Genomic DNA, 18,265 nt, shown 5'->3' with positions numbered 1-18,265 from the left:
GCCATCACACTGGGGCATAATTTCACAGCGGTTGTGAAATAATTGCAGCTGGTTTCTAACTGCTGTCTTGTAGATCAAGGTGTGGTGTTTGAATTAAGGGTGTTCTGCATGTATGAATAGAGGTGAGGCAGTTTAACACTTCTAAAGCAGTAGTTGCTGTTACAGAAAAGGAATAAAAAAAATAATCTGGAAGTATCAACTAAGAATGATTATTAAAAAGAACATAGGCTTTGTGGTTTTAAATGCAGCATAAAATGTAGTCCTTTTGCTATCTTGAGCAATGCTTGGCATTTTTGAAATATTAGTTGAATCCATTGGCAATGTTGAAAGCAATGTGAAGTTGAGTGACCCCATTAACCATAGTAAAATCACTTTAATGCACAACCTCAGGTGGCTTGACAAAGACATAGTTCATTAAAAAAAATAATAATAATAAAAAAGAAATTATACATATACGTACATACACTCAGACATACACCTACATACATTCCCACATACACACGTAGTGTAAATCTAATAACAATGTTATATAAAGAACAAAAATACAGTACATTATGTACAGTGCAATGTATGTAATGGCAGAAGTGGATATGGTAGATAATATAAATAGACTTAAACTGTATTGCACATAATTATTGCTCAATGAGACAATTTTAACTGTTCATGAGATGGATAGCCTGAGGGAAAACAACAGTTCAAAAAGGTAATGGGCTGGGTGAGTGTGGTCCAGAGTGATTTTTTTTTTTTTTTTTTACAGCCTTTTTCCTCACTCTGGAAGTGTATAGTTCTTGAAGGGGTGCAGGGGGCAACCAATAATCCTCTCAGCAGTCCGAACTGTCTTCTGATATCCGATTTCATAGCTGCACCAAACCTGACAGTTATTGAAGTGAAGAGGACAGACTCAATGACTGCTGAGTATCAGCAGCGCCTGTGGCAGGTTGAACTTCCTCAGCTGGCGAAGGAAGTACAACCTCTACTGGGCCTTTTTCACAATGGAGTCGATGTGTATCTCCCACTTCATGTCCTGTGAGATGGTAGTGCCCAGGAACCTGAATGACTCCACTGCTGCCACAGTGCTGTTCAGAATGGTGAGGGGGGACAATGTTGGGATGTTCCTCAATCCACAATCATCTCCACCGTTTTGAGCAGTTTCAGCTCCAGATTGTTATGATTGCACCAGACAGCCAGCCGATCAACCTCCTTTCTATATGCAGACTCATCATCTCTGATGAGGCCGATGATTGTGGTGTCGTCTGCAAACTTCGGGAGCTTGACAGAAGAATCCTTGGTGGTGCAGTCATTGGTGTAGAGGGAAACGAGTAGTTTGGAGAGCACACATCCCTGGGGGGAACCAGTGCTGATGATACAGGTGCTGGTAGTGAATTTTTATTGTTTAATTGATGAAAAAATTCACTGCAAAAATCAAGTGTTTTTTCTTGTTTTCCATTGAAAATGATCTAAAAATCTTTAAAACAAGATGCATTTACTTGAAGCAACATAGAAGGTATTTAGATTTGCTTAAATATAATTATATTTGTATATAAGTGTATTTTTTTCACTTGTTCATACTTTCTCATATACATTCTCTGAAAGAAAGTCTAAATATTTTTTATGTTGCTTCTCAAGTATCTTGTTTTTAAGGATTTTAAAATAATTAAAGGTTTTATTCAACATTCTCAAATAAGTTTTTTCTTCTGCAGTAAAGCTCCTAAAGTAAATGTATGTTTACGTGTATGTATGTAAAAGGAGTTTTAGATATTTATGTTGGAAAACAAACAAGACAAATAATTTTATGCATTGTATTTTATTTTTGGCATCGCATATAGACAAAGACTATACCCTCTCAACTTATTATCACCGATTTTCTTCACGATAAGTAACACACCGTGACATATATTATAGGTCGCCATGTCATCACGCTATAATCTAGCTGCAGCAATTGCATGCGAGTGAGTCAAATTTATACATTTTAGTTGCATGGCTCTAAATTTGGTTGCAAATGCGAGTGGTTTGCTCTCATTGTAGTAGAGATTGCGCATAGAGTTATAGATCTGTCTTGGGATTTAAGAATCATTATCGAGATCGTTCAATTGAAGATAGTGATGCATTGGAAAATCTATATTTTTACCAACCCCTTATTTTTAGGGCAGTTTGCAAGAATATTGCCTTTTTCTTTAGCCCTCCAAATGAACTCTGACCATCTTAAAATCCTCAGCAACCTTGCTTATAACATGCTTTGGGAAAGCATCATTGTGAAATATATTTGGCCATTACAAGCGAATGACATGAAGTACACTGGGAGAAACTCTGGCGGCTGTTGAAATGTCTCGCCTTATTTAAAAGAGCCAATGACCTTTTCAATGGAAACATCACCTGTTGGTGTGAGCTGAGCTTAAGAAGTACAATTTATGATACCATTGTTGTCAGATTTAATTGATTTAACAGATTTAATGAAGTTGAAATATGTTTAATCGTAATTTTGACCAACCGTTTTGGATATTTCAATGGTTTTTCCCCGTTCAAGTATATAGGAGCTGTATCCTGCTTGTATCCAATAGAGAGACCGAAAATAACTGCCTTAATAATGCATTATAGAATTGGAATAAAATTGTTTCAGCCATGCATAGCGATTCATACTCAAACGATTCTAAATCGATACGGTGTTCAGTTTAAATCACGGCAGAGCAGTGGTGCATGCCAAAGACAGATGTGGAAACAAAGACGCGAGTTAAGTGCATACACTAAAGTCAAGTGCACAAACACGACTGTTTGCAGACCAGTTGTATCAAACACATGACCATTTGTGCCCGAATGAAACTACGATCTCGAAATTCTTTCTCAAACACACGCACATAGCAACGGGAGAGTTTATTCGTGATAAGAAGCCAACAAACAACATGAAAGATGAGCTCGCACCCATAATTTCACTGATTTGCTTTTTTTCTTTCACCCCCCCTCCCCCCGATGCCTTTCTCTACTCTTGCATGCTCTCCATTTCATTGGATTTTGTCATCGCCGGTCACTCGTTTGTCAGGACAGTGCGCACACCTGATGATAAAGGTTTTATCTTCTACTCGCAGAGCAAACAGATAGAACAGTGCATACGGGACGCTCTATACATTTCTGAAGTAACAACTGCGCTATTTAAAGTGCTTTACTATAACCTGTACCTGTGAGGAGAAGCTGACAACTGCACTCTCATACAAGCAGATATTAGAGATGTCAAAATCGATTGGGCACCTATCAAAATCAGCCGATATTCATCTTAAATCTGTGATTGGCCGATCGTGCCTAGTTTTAGGGCAATCACACATACACTGCTCTGAGTGCTTTCTCAGCCCTTGAAGCATGACAGAATGGCCTATGGAGGTTTAGTTGTTGGCTATTCTAAGCATTCACAAATTTAAACTTTCAGACATGATGCTAATTGAGATGAATATGCCGATTTGTTTTTTAAAAACGTGTAAGAATTACACATGTATAAATATTAATTTGCCAATTTTCTAGAGTCGTTACGGTAGTTATTCGGACTCGTTACACAGTGAACAGGAAGAGGATATAGAGGCTGCTGACGGGTTTAAAAACAAATTAAACCACAAATAAACATGCAAATACATGACGGGAGTTGTGACAGTCAGACATTGTGTTGAGTGAAAGAGACTGTTTGAGCAACCATGAGAGTTTTAGCTTCACTCTCTTTAACATGAACGCTCTGTGTCAAAGACGTGCACACTTCAGGTGCTCTCAATATCTCATCATCAGTCACTCATCAAAATTTAAATCAGATTAATGTTGGTCACAATACCACTAATAATAAATATAACTGTTTAACCTTCAATAACGACACTGTTTCTTTGTGCATTTACTTAATAATTAGTGATTTGTGTTACAGCGAAACTCAAGGACAGCAACAGACCATAGATATGAATGATTTCTCACTGGAGCATTTTTACTGCTTGATATTTTTGAATGTATCTCTGCGTTGTGTGTGCCGCTTTCATGGTTTTGGTCATTGTTGGTGATCTTGGGCCTGTTCAAGTGTATCTGTTTATGCCACTTAAGTGGAATTGAGAAATTTTGAATGAGTTTTTATAAAATAAATGTTTTTGTGTGACTATTCAAGTCAAGCTGTTTACACCATTTATAAGTGTATGTAAGATTTCTATTCATCCATGCAGTGGATTTGTGATTTATTTTTGTACCTGAATATTAAAGTTAAAGGGGTCATGACATGGGTTTTTTTATTGTATTATTATGTTCCCTTAGGTGCAATTATAGTATTAATATATTTTTTTTTAAGAAAAACTTTTAAAATCTAGTGATTTATGACCTTTTCCCACCCTGTTTCTCATCCTCTGATTCAAACAGTCTGTTTTGGGGCGTTTTCCATTTAAGACTTCAGTGTTAACGCCCACTGTTATGATTGGCTAACATCAGTGCCTATGTATCAATTATTGACGCTCCCAGCCAGAACAATATGCAAGTAAACTAAGTAAAAACACTGTGATTATTCATAATGAATGAAATTGCGCTTTAAAAAGTAGTTTAAAGTTTAAAATAGATTACTTACAGTTTGCGTCGTCGTTGTTCCCAGAATAGTCGGCACGGACTTATCTTTGAGCAACAGTTTTCTGGCAAAGCCAGCATCATATTGAGATTTGTTCTCAAAACAGTCATCCTTAAAATGTACAGAACAAACGCTTAAGTTAACACTGCCGTGACTGGGACGTCCGCAAAAAATAAACTGCATCCATTTTTCCCTGACGCCTGGATCTTTCGGCAGCTTATTCAGAGGTTTTGTTTGACCACAGCCAGGAACAGCACATCTGTGTGGCATCGTAATTTTCCTGTGCACAAGTAGTCTCTGTCAGAGCTCGCTGTCCATCGACTGAACACTTGTGAGGCGACGGCGATACTGAAATGAGCGTAGTCTTGGCGCTTAAAGCATAGTTATCTTGTGCTGGAGGCGGTCATATGCAAACGCTGGTACGTCACTTCTAACCGTCACGTCACTTCTAACCATGAATCCAGAACGAGCTGTATTTTGAGCTTGATTAAATAAATGATTCGTTTAGAATGGGGAGGACGTCTTAAAATATTAAACTTGCAGGACGTTTTAATGATACAAAGACCTCTTATATACCAAAAGATCAAGGAAAATTTGGTTTCTCATGTCATGACCCCTTTAAAATAAGCTATTACACCATTCTTAGTAGAAGTCGATTTTATATGTGAGTTTATAAAAATGCTAGCTGTACTAAGTTAAATGCATTAAGCTGAAGACATCTTTTAGTTACTTTGTTTACTTAGTTTTTTTTTTTTAATTTTTTTTAAACAAACAAAAAAACAGTCTGCAGCTCTATTATCTAGGCAAATACAAGTATCTGATCGGGACTCAGTATCGCATATATTTAATATTGAAATATCGGATCGGGATCGGGACATCCCTAGCAGAAATCTCTCATCCTGGACCAGCAACTTCCATTTGTGCTTAAAAATGAAAATGAATAGCATGTCATAGATTCATTTTAAATAATAATTTAATTCTAAATAATAATATAATTAGTTGACGTAATAGTATTCAGTGTGTTTTGATGGAGAACCATTATTTTTTGGTGCTATTAAGAGATTTTTTATAAGGTTCTAAAGAAAAAAAACTGAAAAACAGAGATACTGTTTAAACTATAGAAGCATTTATTTATTCTTGTGGATATTCATGCTATGTTTACAGCTCATACTGAATGTAAAAGGCCAGTTTATATAATGTGACTCGTTCTGATTTTTAAAACAGCTGTTAAATAAAAAGCTGAAAGGGGAAAAAATAAAGAGTAAAAAAATATTTTTTTTAGAAACTGAAAAAAAAAAGATATTGAAGGACGGGATGCATCGAGAATCGTTTTATAATCATATATAGAATCATATCTCTAGCCTGGCTGCATCCTAGATAGGCTTAACCAACCGACTAAAGATGTCTAGGGCTGCAACTAACAATCATTTTGATATATATTTATATAAATTGCATATATAGCCTTTTAGGGCTGTGCGATATGCATAATATATGTTATTATATGAGCGGTGTTGTGTAATGTTTTTGCTTTATTGATTCTGCTTTCAAAATGAAATGTATTTATTGAAACACAAACTTAATCCAGAGATATTTCTAAAATTCTAATTGCACTTCAAACAAAACAAAAATGCAATTAAAGTAACAAAGTAGACAAAAAAAAAATTCATATTTAACTATCTCTCATTTGCCATCACGCAAGGATCCATCTACAACAACAGGTGGAAAATTACTTATACAAATTAAGATCTAAAGAAAATTCTAGATGTTAACATAATAATTCAAATATAAATTAATTTTAGGTTCAAGGGTTTTGTATTATTTTATGATTTGTGAACCTGCAGAGTTGGATTCACAATGCATGTTAAGCTCGAACTGTTCCGGTGGAAATAAAGCGAACTTAACTCAGAGCACCTCCTGAGAATGTCTAAGGTCATTTGCATTCACATAATGACACTATTCTTGCAAACTGTTTTCAACTGAAATGGAGAAGAGTGAGAAATCTTTGCATGCACACGTTCCACTTCTGAACAAACAGCGCGTCAGACACGCACATCGACTGCTTTCTGTCATCTGTTCAAAAAATATAATAAAGTGTGTTTCTTCAAGTGCATGTCTTTTGTGTCTAACAGTATTTCTTGTCATGTATCACTCATGACATCTTGCAGGTTGCCGAACACAGTGGCAGATAGATGAGCAAAATAACCTGTCATTGCGCATTAAATACACAACCCTCATTTGACGGATTGTGACTTGCAGGTGCTCCTATAAAACCCTGGGCTTTCCCCAGGGTTTTGTAGGACTTCCCTACTAATGTTTTTGTAACTTCGAGATATTATTGAACATCGTCTGTCAATGATCATCGATATCTGAATACATTGTCCTATCGCAAGACCCCCAGCCCTATAGCCTAGTTTTTACACACACACACACACACACACAAAAGGATCAAACTGCTTAATTTAAGCAAATGATTGTGCTCCCTTGCACCGTTCTGTTTGCTTTGACACGGATGCGTGTATGCTCATTCATTGAATTGTCTTAAGTTTAACAGAGACTTGCTTGTGGTAAAGACAAGCATTTCACCAATTGAACTGCAGTGGATGGTCCATCTCCTCTTCCTTCCCATGTTCTCATTTTAATTGTTATTCCAGGATGTGTTAATTGCACAAATCTTCTCTGCACTTCTCTGTACAGGCTCTAATACTGCCTTTCTGTGCACTTACAGCTTATGTAAAACTTTCCCTCTGTGCACAAACTCGCATTTTACACTGCTATATGTTGCATTATAAGTTTAGTAAAAACTTTTTAAGGGTAAATGAAGGATTTCACACTGTTCTCAGGAATACTGGCACCAGTTTGTGGTGTATTTTAGTAGAGGTTTTAGCTGTTCAAGACCATTAGAGAAAGGAGGAGCTGGTGGCGATGTCAGACCTCTTTTGGAATGCTAATGTGCTCTTGGTGGATGAGATGTGGGTGCGAGTCCTTGACAAAAAAATGAACCCTTTCTCTCTCGCGCACACAAACGCCGCCTCGGCAGTAGCCGCTTGACAGCCACAGTGAGATTGCTGACAGTTGCAGGTGCTGTGTACCAGCATATTCCATGAATATTTAATGTTCCGACTGTTGATAAATGAAGGGGACCTGTAAACCTCCCTGAACTGCTACAACTTGACACTTTCTCACACACATGGGCACTTTCTTTGTAATTAAAGTTGTCCTACACTACCACAGAAACCTGAAAATATAGACAGCTAAACCGTTTGTAAGAGGAAATTGACCGAAATATGCTGTGCAAGCATGACTTCGACTATTTCTCATTCTTAGGGTAGGGATTTTAACTCCTAACTGACGTGTTAAACTTTAGAATATGACTCAAGCAGTTGTGCTACGAACGTGAATGATACCTGAATTTGTGAGGCTCGTTGAGGAAAGGTATAGTATTACTTAAAGGGTAACTAAACCTTAAACCAACTTTTTTTAGTTAATGATCTGTAAGCATGGGGCTTTATTAGTGCTGGTCATTGATTCAAGTAATTTTTTTGACATTTGTGTATAAAGTGTTTTAATTCTACAATATATGGTGTAAAAACGTCTGAGTGCTGCCCTCTTCAGGTTGAACGGTGGCTACTGCAGTTGAATTTTCCTATTGGCTGTTTGCGGTACTTCGTGACGTAAGCGGTGACAGCTGACGTAAGCAGGTTCCAGCTCACCACGCCAGATTCATGTACATGTCGTCTTGCGACCGTGTGAGGAATAATAATAACATAGAGTCTGACAACAGCTGTCAATTAATCCGTCTCTACGAGTCTCAAGTGCCCCGCGCCCCCGCTCAGCCCCGCGCTCGGTTCGTTCCCTCTATCCCCGCCGGGGTCTGCCCACTTTTCCTGCATTTTTAAATATTTCTAGTGGGTGGAGTCAGACTCTGAGCAGGTGTTTAGTTACCCTTTAAACGATAAAGCAGGCAGACAAAAAATAAAATCTGCTTGCATTGAAGGAGTGGCCTGAACCATATTGAGAGACCAGAATATCAAAAAGACTTTGGCAGGGCTTCAGACTAACGTGAGAAGTTGCACCAGCACCTGATTTGGTGGCACCAGTGATATTATTATTGCATTGCACAGATAAGTGCAGTTACCAATAAAAAAGCTTTTTTCTTTTTGTTGACCAGTTGAAATGCTAATTTGATAGTAAATCATGGATTTTTGAGTCGTGATTCAGATGTATGTGTATAGATTTTTACATTTTGCAACATTAACATTGTAAAAAGTTAACACCTAATTTGTATTAGACTAAATTACTCTGATGTTACACAAAAGAAGAATTGATAGCTTGGTCCATAAATTAACAAAAGTCCAGATAGGGCTCAATGCTATCATTTTTGTTAAGGAGTGCTCGTGCCCCAAAGTGGAAAAGTTTGGGGCCCAGACAAGTGCAGTTTAAGACTTATGTTACTGTTAATGTGTCACAACATACAGATACACAATTAGATATTACGAACTACTACAGAATACAGAAACAATAGAAGCTTGACATGACAAAGGACACGTTTTCTGAGATACATTTTTCAAGCAGTTTTTATGTTGGTTTATTTAACCTTAAAAGCAGCACTGAACAACATCTGACTTACTGATCACCTTCATGAGCATCTAATAATCACAAATATAGGCCTACTGATGAAACTTTATACTTTAATTTGACCTTAACAAACATATTATAGGTAATTCTTAGTTTAGTAGTTCATGAATATTCAAAAGTATTAACTTTTTTTAATTTTCAGTTTTAACTCTTGTATAAGTTAATTGAATGAAATTTGAATTCACATTCTCTGTCTTTCTCTCTCTCAATGTGTGTGTGTGTTTGAGAGAGAGAGAGAAAACTGCACTTTTAACACAAAAATAACTAACACGCCACTTTCAGAAGTTCTTTGTGTATGATGTTAAGGTGCATTGGAGATTGTTTATTCTGATTGTGGGCTACAATGCAAGTTCATTAGTTGGGGTGTCTGTTCAAAACAGTTTTTCCACATTAGCACAAAGTAATTTTTACTTGCATAAGCGGGTGTTATGCTCGCATTGTAGAGCCCTGCCAGGCTTTTAACTCCTTGATTTTTCTTTGTTTTGCTCTTATGAAAATTTGTCAATGTTCTTCCATATATATATATTTATACATTTAACTGGTATTTGTAATAAGACCATGGAAACCACAGGTAAAACCTTGCATGGCTCCTCACTGCAATTGTTATGATGTAATTTGGTTTCTGTTAAACTAGGGTATATTTGTTGTGAAAAACAGGAGCCTAAACACATTTGAAAACTATATTTTGAAACTTTTATAGTTACAACAAATGAATTAGAATTCCTTATTCCCCTAAAATAATTAATTGATTAAAACATTATTAATTAAAAGTATATTATTATTCTAATGATAATGAATACACCACACTTTTGCCAATATAAGTTAGTTATACAGTTAAATGTTGCTACTGTAAATCCATGTTTCTTTTCTACAATCTAAAAGGGTTGTTAAAAGTTTCCAATACATCGCAATCTTCATTTGATGATCCCAATATCGATTCTTAAATGCTTAAATCACTTGAATATGCAACCAAATTTTGAGCAAAGCGACTTAAAATGTCTATTGGACGATAAGCAAATTATCTTTCCAGATTTAATTCACCAGTGTTTGAGTAATATATTGAAGAATTTCTGCATCCAGATCCTTTTTCTGCATGTTGAGAGTAAAAGTTTTGTTTGAATCATTTCTGTGTAATGTGTGTCAAAAGACGAGAGCCACACAATCCATTTTTTATTGAATATTGTCTCTTTTAATACCCTTTTTGTTCTTTACAGTCAGTTGTTAATCAGTGCAGCAAAGCTGTGGGACTGCACTTTCGTTAATGTGACCTCAATCAAACGCTTCTGAGACACTTGCTGAACTGCCGCTATTCTTAATGAGACTGTACCATTTTTGCACTTGTTTTACATATCAGTGTGAATACTTGTAAATAGTACAAATTATTAATGTAAGCAAAAAACATTAATTATATCTATGCAATATAATTTGCAATTTAAATGAATTATATTTATGAAAGAATACATTGAATTTGTACAACTGTCTTGATCTGTCACCATGGGGACCAGAGAAAAGAGAGGCAAATTCTGATTAAATGCTTGTGTAATATTGTTGTTTTCTGGCTTTGGTAAATGTGGTACTGTATGTCTGAATCAGAACAGCACTGACACAGCTGCTTCAGAACTGATCTGTGTTGTTTCTTAATGACATGGTGAAAACATGGGTTACGTTACGGCACCATCATATTGATAAACCCCCACCTGTTTCATCATTTGATTTCTTCTCGATTTTGCGGTCGCTGTCAATCAACTTTTTTTCTTGAAAAGCAAGGAGGGGCGACATGAGACAGTCCACAGGTTGTGAAGAGTTGATGTCAGATAGACACTCGGAAAGGCGAGCTTCTAACAAAAACACATATACTGTATAACATTTCACTCCCGCGCTGATGGAGAATGAGTCTGTAAATGACCCCTCTCGGCTCTTGGCCAATCAGAAGCCACTCAAACATGTTATGTGAAGTAAAATGTTTGTTAGCCTGAGCTGCACCGTTATGAATATAGGTCATTTCAGGTCTTATATCACCCAACCTTAATCTTATTGTATTGAAGGAGACAACATTTCAACTCCTGTAATTATCTGAAACTGAGAACCTGTTGACAGTAATGCCAACATATTGATGCATGGTGAGGTATGCTGATATCAAGCGACTTATAACCAGCTCCTATTCTTGTTTAGAACCAGTTCCTGAACATACAATTTTCCACCGATGTGGAGGGAACACAAAATTCTCTTGACAGTGTTTCTGTGCTACCATTTAGCAGCAAAAAACACTGCTTATAAATCAGCAGCACAAAACAAACAGTGCAACCAGTGTAGTAGACTTATTCCTGAATTAATGACTCTTATGAGCTGGTTCCTTTGAATCTACACCGAATACATACAAACTTTTTAACGATATACATATACAATACATATATCAAATATTGTCAAAAGACTGAAACATTTAGAATTTGTTTTACTATATTGCACAGCTCTAGTCCAAAGCCAGGCTTCCAGCTCCCTTGATAACTGTTTTTTTATGCTTAATCAAATGCCTGAGCAGAGATCGTGCAGTTGGCATATACAAAATTAGTCAAGAGCATGCCTGGTCAGCACACAAGGACATTACTGGGTTATTTCCAGCAACCAACGCAGATATAGGCTATAGAAGTTTGTTTTTATTGCCTTTGGGTCCACTAAAGTTTCATTGATTAATTTGTCGAAATCATGATTGTAAGCAATTTTATTTGTCAAATAATTTGTCAGATAATTGTATTATACAATACTAAATAAATGACGCACTGAACTACAGAACTACTGCCTTAAAATGTTATGCAACCTGTATTGTTGTGACAGTAAACCTGTTTAACTCTGTAAACTATGTACACAACGTTTCATCTCTTCATCTGAGTGAAACAAATTTGCTCAATGCATTTCACTAATTGAGACCTTTCCAACGATATTTACTACATGGCTATCTCATATTTAATTATTATTTATTTTTTTATCCCTTTTCTCCCAATTTGGCCAATTCCCACTCTTAGTAGGTCCTCTTGGTGGCACGGTTACTCTCCTCAATCCGGGTGGCAGAGGACAAGTCTCAGTTGGCTCCGCTTCTGAGACCGTCAATCCGCGCATCTTATCACGTGACCCGTTGTGCATGACACCACGGAGACTCACAGCATGTGGAGACTCGCACTACTCTCCACAATACACACATCAACTAACCACATGCCCCATTGAGAGCGAGAAGCACTAATCACGACCACGAGGAGGTTACCCCATGTGACTCTACCCTTCCTAGCAACCAGGCCTATTTGGTTTCTTAGGAGACCTGACTGGAGTCACTCAACACGCCCTGTATTCAAACTCGCGACTCCAGGGGTGGTAGTCAGTGTCAGTACTTGCTGAACTTCCCAGACCCCCCCTGTCATCTTTTTTTATGCTTTTACCAACTCTGAATATAATTGTTGTGATAACAAATTTTAAAATGAGGAGAATGAATCCGGCCTAATTTGGCAATAAATTAAAAAGCATTTTTATGCATTGTAAAATGCATTGTAAATTCCAGATTCTAGGCTTTAAAATTACACCTATTTTGTTCAGATCAAGTAAGTGGTTATTCATTTATTATGTAATTATTATTATATTTTTCCCCAGAGAGAGTGCCCCCATTGGCCTGGTTTAAGCTCAGTTAAATTAATCATTCTATCAGTAAAAATATATATTTAATTTTTTAAAAAAAGTACAAAACCTGTCATAATGGAGGAAAAAGAAGTTGATAAAAAGAGCTAATGCAATATCTTGTAATAATGTATGCAACATGAGAGATTTAAAAGCAGTAGGGGTGTAACGGTTCATACGTCTCATGGTTCGGTTCACGATTCTGAGCTCACAGTTCAGTTTACGATTCTTTAAACTTAGCCTGAAACAAGAAAAGTTAAAATTGAAAGTTTTATTATTATTACTACTATTTTAAAGACAAATGTAAAACATTTATAATTTAGCACTGTTTTTAAAAATGCTATATGATCCATCAGAGATTAAAAATCAGCCTAGATCATGGCAATGGTGACACCAAATGGAAATATTAGCTAATGATTAGCTTTGATGAAAATAGTTTTTGAAATAATGTTAGATACATGCTTCTTACACACTGTCACTGATTACATGCATTTAAAATATTTTAAATTAAAGCTGCTTTTTTTTTTCTTTCTAAAATAATATGGTGTTTATGTGGTATAATATGGTAATCTTGTGTGTTTTATGTGTGGGGGTTTGTTAACTAATGGAGACAGAGATATTAGCTGCTTGTCATCTGAAGATTCAGCCACTGTTTTGCACTGGCTGATCACGGGCACAAGCTGCAGGACGCAAAAGGTGCGCTCTGCACATGGTTAAAAAGCTGTCGGTTAATTATGATGTGATGGATGAACTCGTGCCTCGATTGGACTAATAACGCGGCATCAGTTGTGATTAGACATGCCGGTGGACGTCACCATCTTTGATTTTTACTTTAGTCACTGTTACTATGGTTACATCTGTTAGAATATACAGGCTTGACTTTGGTTGCTTGTTCATACAGACAGTCTTTGAACTGCTACTTTAAACTGATATATTAACAGGCCATTTCAAGACTCAAACCTGTAAGTAAATACATTTGTCAAACACTGACTGTGTGAGCTAGGGCTGTCACATTAAAAGTGTTCGACGTGAACTGCCCATTACAGTTGGTGGAGGACTCTTGCCATTGCGTCTTGGTCTCTTATAAGCATTTGTCAGATTAAGCAATGAGTTGTTTAAATGCTTATTCAGGAAAGTGTGTGTCTGGAGTTTCTTGCATTCGGTTCCATTCTGTTGTGTTCAGTCTAATTGAACAACCCCTGACCTCTGCTCTGAGTCTGAGCCGCTTCACCACCACCGAGTTCAGCCCAATAGCTCTGCTATCTGTGAATATTACTACCCTACATATGCTGTAATGAATAAAACAAACAATGTGGTATTTCACTGTTATTTTGAAGTTCTGGGGTAATATACTGTGGCATCAGTAAGTGCCACACCAGGTGAACTGTCTATTGAAGTGTTTGAAAATATGGAAAATGTTCATATTTTTTAATATTATTCGAATTTTTAAAATATTTGAGGTAAAATTTCTAATCTAGTTTCTGCTCAATTGACAGCCCTAGTGTGAACGTAGCCTAATTTTCTCTCGCACATCAGACGGACATCAGATCCCTCCCAGCTAAAAAGGCTCTTCTCTCTCCAACTCCCTTTATTTATTTCACTTACATGGATTTACTTTCAGTTCTTGCAGATTCAACTACTTATTTTTTACTAATAATTTTAGAGCTCCTTATTTATGTGCACTGAAGAGATTTCCACTTCCCTCGTCATAGGACGTTGCACGTATTGAATACAGACGCTTGTAAAAATTATAATCGTGGTATATATCGTGCCACGATAGACCGTTACAGCCCTAATAAAACATCTTCGTTTTGCCAGTCATTTTTGTCCAGGAACACAAAATATGTTGGCACAAATGAACACAACTTAAGGGTTAAGGCATTTATGCGGTCTGTCCTTTGTTCGCAGTTCTATCTCCAGGACACCAAAAGCAGCAATGGCACCTTCATTAACAGCCAGCGTCTGAGCCGTGGGTCGGAGGAGAGCCCACCATGTGAGGTGCTCTCTGGTGACATCATACAGTTTGGGGTGGACGTGACCGAGAACACCCGGAAAGGTGAGCAAAGCCATTTGATGTATTGAAAGTGAAACGTGGTCCAGCTTTTTATGTCTGTAATGCAGGTGCAGATGTGCATTAGAAGTTACAGTGCAAATATCTGTTAGTGAAACAAGACATTTACAGTTGCGTACGTGCATATGTGCTTGTATGGAATTATCTTATACTTGCATACTAGGTTAAAAAATAACTTTTTCCCACACCTACCAGTGGCGAGTGAATTGAGGAACATTTACTGGCAAAAAAAATATTTCTTATCACTAATGAAAGTGTATTTTGCATTGTTTTTAAATATATTTCTGAATTTATGACAATGGGTACAGCTGGGTGAATATTCTCAATTGTATCGCAATGATTTTAATGCACTTTTTATTTGACCACTACATTTTCACACTTTTGTTGACCACTACAAGTTATTATATAAATCTAAAAACTTGACACAGATTCACAGCAAAGAGATGGCGGCGTTTCACATCTTGACACCAACAACAAAAATAATGGCACAAAAATGGTTTATCACAGTAAATGTTTGGAACTACAAAACTTCTACAGCATGTGCTGTACTCCTGAAGAATACTGCTGCAACAATTATTTGCCTTATCGCCTGTTGTGGATGAAGCATTCTGTGAATGAAGACCTTTTTATCAACTATGTATAATTGCTACTGTACTGTGGCAGCGGGGGCGTGGTCAAGCGCCTGTCCAGGAGAGGGAACACCTGTCTCTAATTCCAGTGAGCACGAGGAGAGCGGCATAATTAGCCTAATACGGGACCGGGTGTGTAAGATCACGACCCGGCCCCGCCCTCCGCCCTGCCACATGTACATATACTGTACATGCACAGCTAATTAAGATACAAGGAAAATGTTATTTAGTGGTAAAAAGTGCATTTCTCAGTTGTTTTCAAGTCTTCACTGAATTATTGTTAGATATGATGCATTAATACAGATCCGATGCTGTCAGGATTTGACTGTGAAGCAGATCTGTAATTAAAATGATACTTAACTGTTAATTAACTCTATGCTTGTTACGATTTCTATGCTGATAAATCCACCAAACAGGAAAAATATTTATTGCTTATTTTTGCTTATTCTGGTGAGGCAAGTTGCTGTTTCTGTGGCGAGATCTGGCAACACTGAAATTGGCATTTCACCCCCCCTTTAGTTTGGAGTACTGTCATTTTAAAAAGAATGTTATTAAACAATCTTTTATTTTGTTCTAACTGGTATTAGTTCTAAGTTCTAAACGAAGTTCTAATTTGAACTTAGTTTATCTGCGCAGTTGACAGCCCTACAACACGTTGAACATTGAGGCGGATGGGCTACAGCAGCAGAAGACCCCTCCGCTACTCTCAGCTTAGAACGGGTAACTGAGGCTGTTGTGGGCACAGGCTCCCCAAAACTTGACAGTAGACGATTGGAAAAACATTGCTTGGTGTGACAAATCTGGATTTCTGCTGAGATACACAAACTGTAGGCCCACTGTATCCTCAGTTTTCTGTTCTTGGCTGACAGAAGAGGAACTCAACGTGGTCTTCTGCTGTTGTAGCCCATTCGCCTCAAGGTTTGACATGTTGTGCATTCTGAGATCATATTCTTCTCACCATAATTGTAACCGTAGACTTTGTCAGTTCTAACCAGTCTGGCCATTCTCTGTTGATCTCTCTCATCCACAAGACGTTCCCATCCACAGAACTGCCGCTTACTGGATGTTTTTTGTTTTTGGCACCATTCTGAGTAAATTCTAGAGACTGTTGTGTGTGAAAATCCCAGAAATACTCAAACCAGCCCGTCTGGCACCAACAATCATGCCACGGTCCAAATCACTGAGAACACATTTTCTCCCACGGTTGAAGCTCCTGACCTGTATCTGCATGATATTATTCATTGCACTGCTGCCACATGATTGGCTGATTAGACAATCACATGAATATGTAGGTGTACAGATGTACCTAATAAAGTGGCCGGTGAGTGTAGATTTACCTAGTTACGCTCAACTTTAAATGTTAAATTGGTTAGAAATTGCTGTTTGAGAGTGCAATCTCAATCAAATTAATTTTAAATATCCTTATCAGGCTCACCTAAAAATACTTTTTTTGAAAAGTTATAGAAAAATGTAATAAAAATACAATTGTTTAATGTTAGTTCATGTTTGTTCATAGTGAATTAATGTTAACAAATACAACTTTTGATTTAAAAAATGTATTGGTTTATATTGATATTAACATTAAGATATTGTTCATTGTTATTTCATGTTAACTAATGAAACATTATTGTAAAGTTTACGAAGTGTGTTTACCCGGTATTTGTTTTGGTGGCTTAATTTGAGGAATATTCCAAACATGCACTACCACATGGGAGTTTTTGAGAAAATAATAATTGATGCAAGATAAGCCTGATATTAATCAAGTTGGACTAGGGCAGGGCGATTAATATAATAACGATTTTAATTAGAATTTTTTTTTGTGTTAATTTTCTATATCTGTTGTTCTACATGTAGACGATTGGGTCAGGTATGTGTTGCTTGAGTATATTTCATATTAGCTTACACTCTGGAATTGTAAACAATCAAGCTGTGTATTCATTCTTGAGGTGTAATAAAAACATGTAGAATGCATTTCCTTCCCCATCAAGGGTATGAAATGTAAATATAATTATCGAACTATATGACCATATTGCTCAGGCTTACCTGAAACATGAGGTTTGGATAGAAACTAAGATAGAGAATCACTTTCACACAAGTGCAGTCAGCACATACCAGTTTTGGAAGATGCTGTAATTCTGATTGCAGTTTTGAAACCCAAGATAAGTGGCTGAGTACTGCTCTGGTGGTGTCGTAACTCGTTACATGCAATGAACACTTTCGCAATCAGAGACAAATGCAAACTAACTTGCCCTTTTAGAGCGAATGAAGGCAAACATTACCTTAAAGCAGAATGGAAGTGTGTTTGTGTTCAGGGAGCAAGAAAACCTGTCAGGAGCATTTGAGTTTAACTCTGTTCAAACTGTTTCTGGAAAAGGTATTAAAACCAGGTTCCATTTTTTTAAGTCATGTTTGGGTGTTTATCCACTATGTACAGTATTTTAACACTTTGCCTTGTTGGCACCAGTTAGTTGTGTCTCACTACACATCAGGAATTTGTCTCTGTTTTCATATCAAAACCAGAAAACTCATGATGACTTTGTTTGTAGTGGTTGATTTTTCTAATGCTCATTTAGCTAAACAATAACTTTAAAATCTGATAGACATGTACGCCTCATATTTGTCATTGTTTTTATGACACGTTTATGTTTGGTATAAATGGTATCTTGCCTTGAAATCCTGTTCTGTTTGTTGATGATCTATTTT

General features: G+C 36.8%; 1 protein-coding gene across 5 annotated transcripts in view; it reads left to right on the top strand.

Annotated features, from left to right (window-relative positions):
• Positions 1–18,265, top strand: part of LOC127632500 (sarcolemmal membrane-associated protein-like) — an 80,273-nt gene that overhangs the window by 6,017 nt on the left and 55,991 nt on the right. For all 5 annotated transcript variants that reach the window (XM_052111105.1, XM_052111103.1, XM_052111104.1 and 2 more), the window contains exon 2: positions 14,771–14,918. In XM_052111105.1, the coding sequence (XP_051967065.1) occupies positions 14,771–14,918 (148 nt within the window). The remainder of the gene's footprint in view (positions 1–14,770; positions 14,919–18,265) is intronic.

Source organism: Xyrauchen texanus, chromosome 39 (genome assembly GCF_025860055.1).
Source record: "Xyrauchen texanus isolate HMW12.3.18 chromosome 39, RBS_HiC_50CHRs, whole genome shotgun sequence".
NCBI classification, from domain to species: domain Eukaryota; kingdom Metazoa; phylum Chordata; class Actinopteri; order Cypriniformes; family Catostomidae; genus Xyrauchen; species Xyrauchen texanus.
Note: the sequence above shows the minus strand (reverse complement) of the source record. Positions and strands in the feature narration are given on the sequence as shown.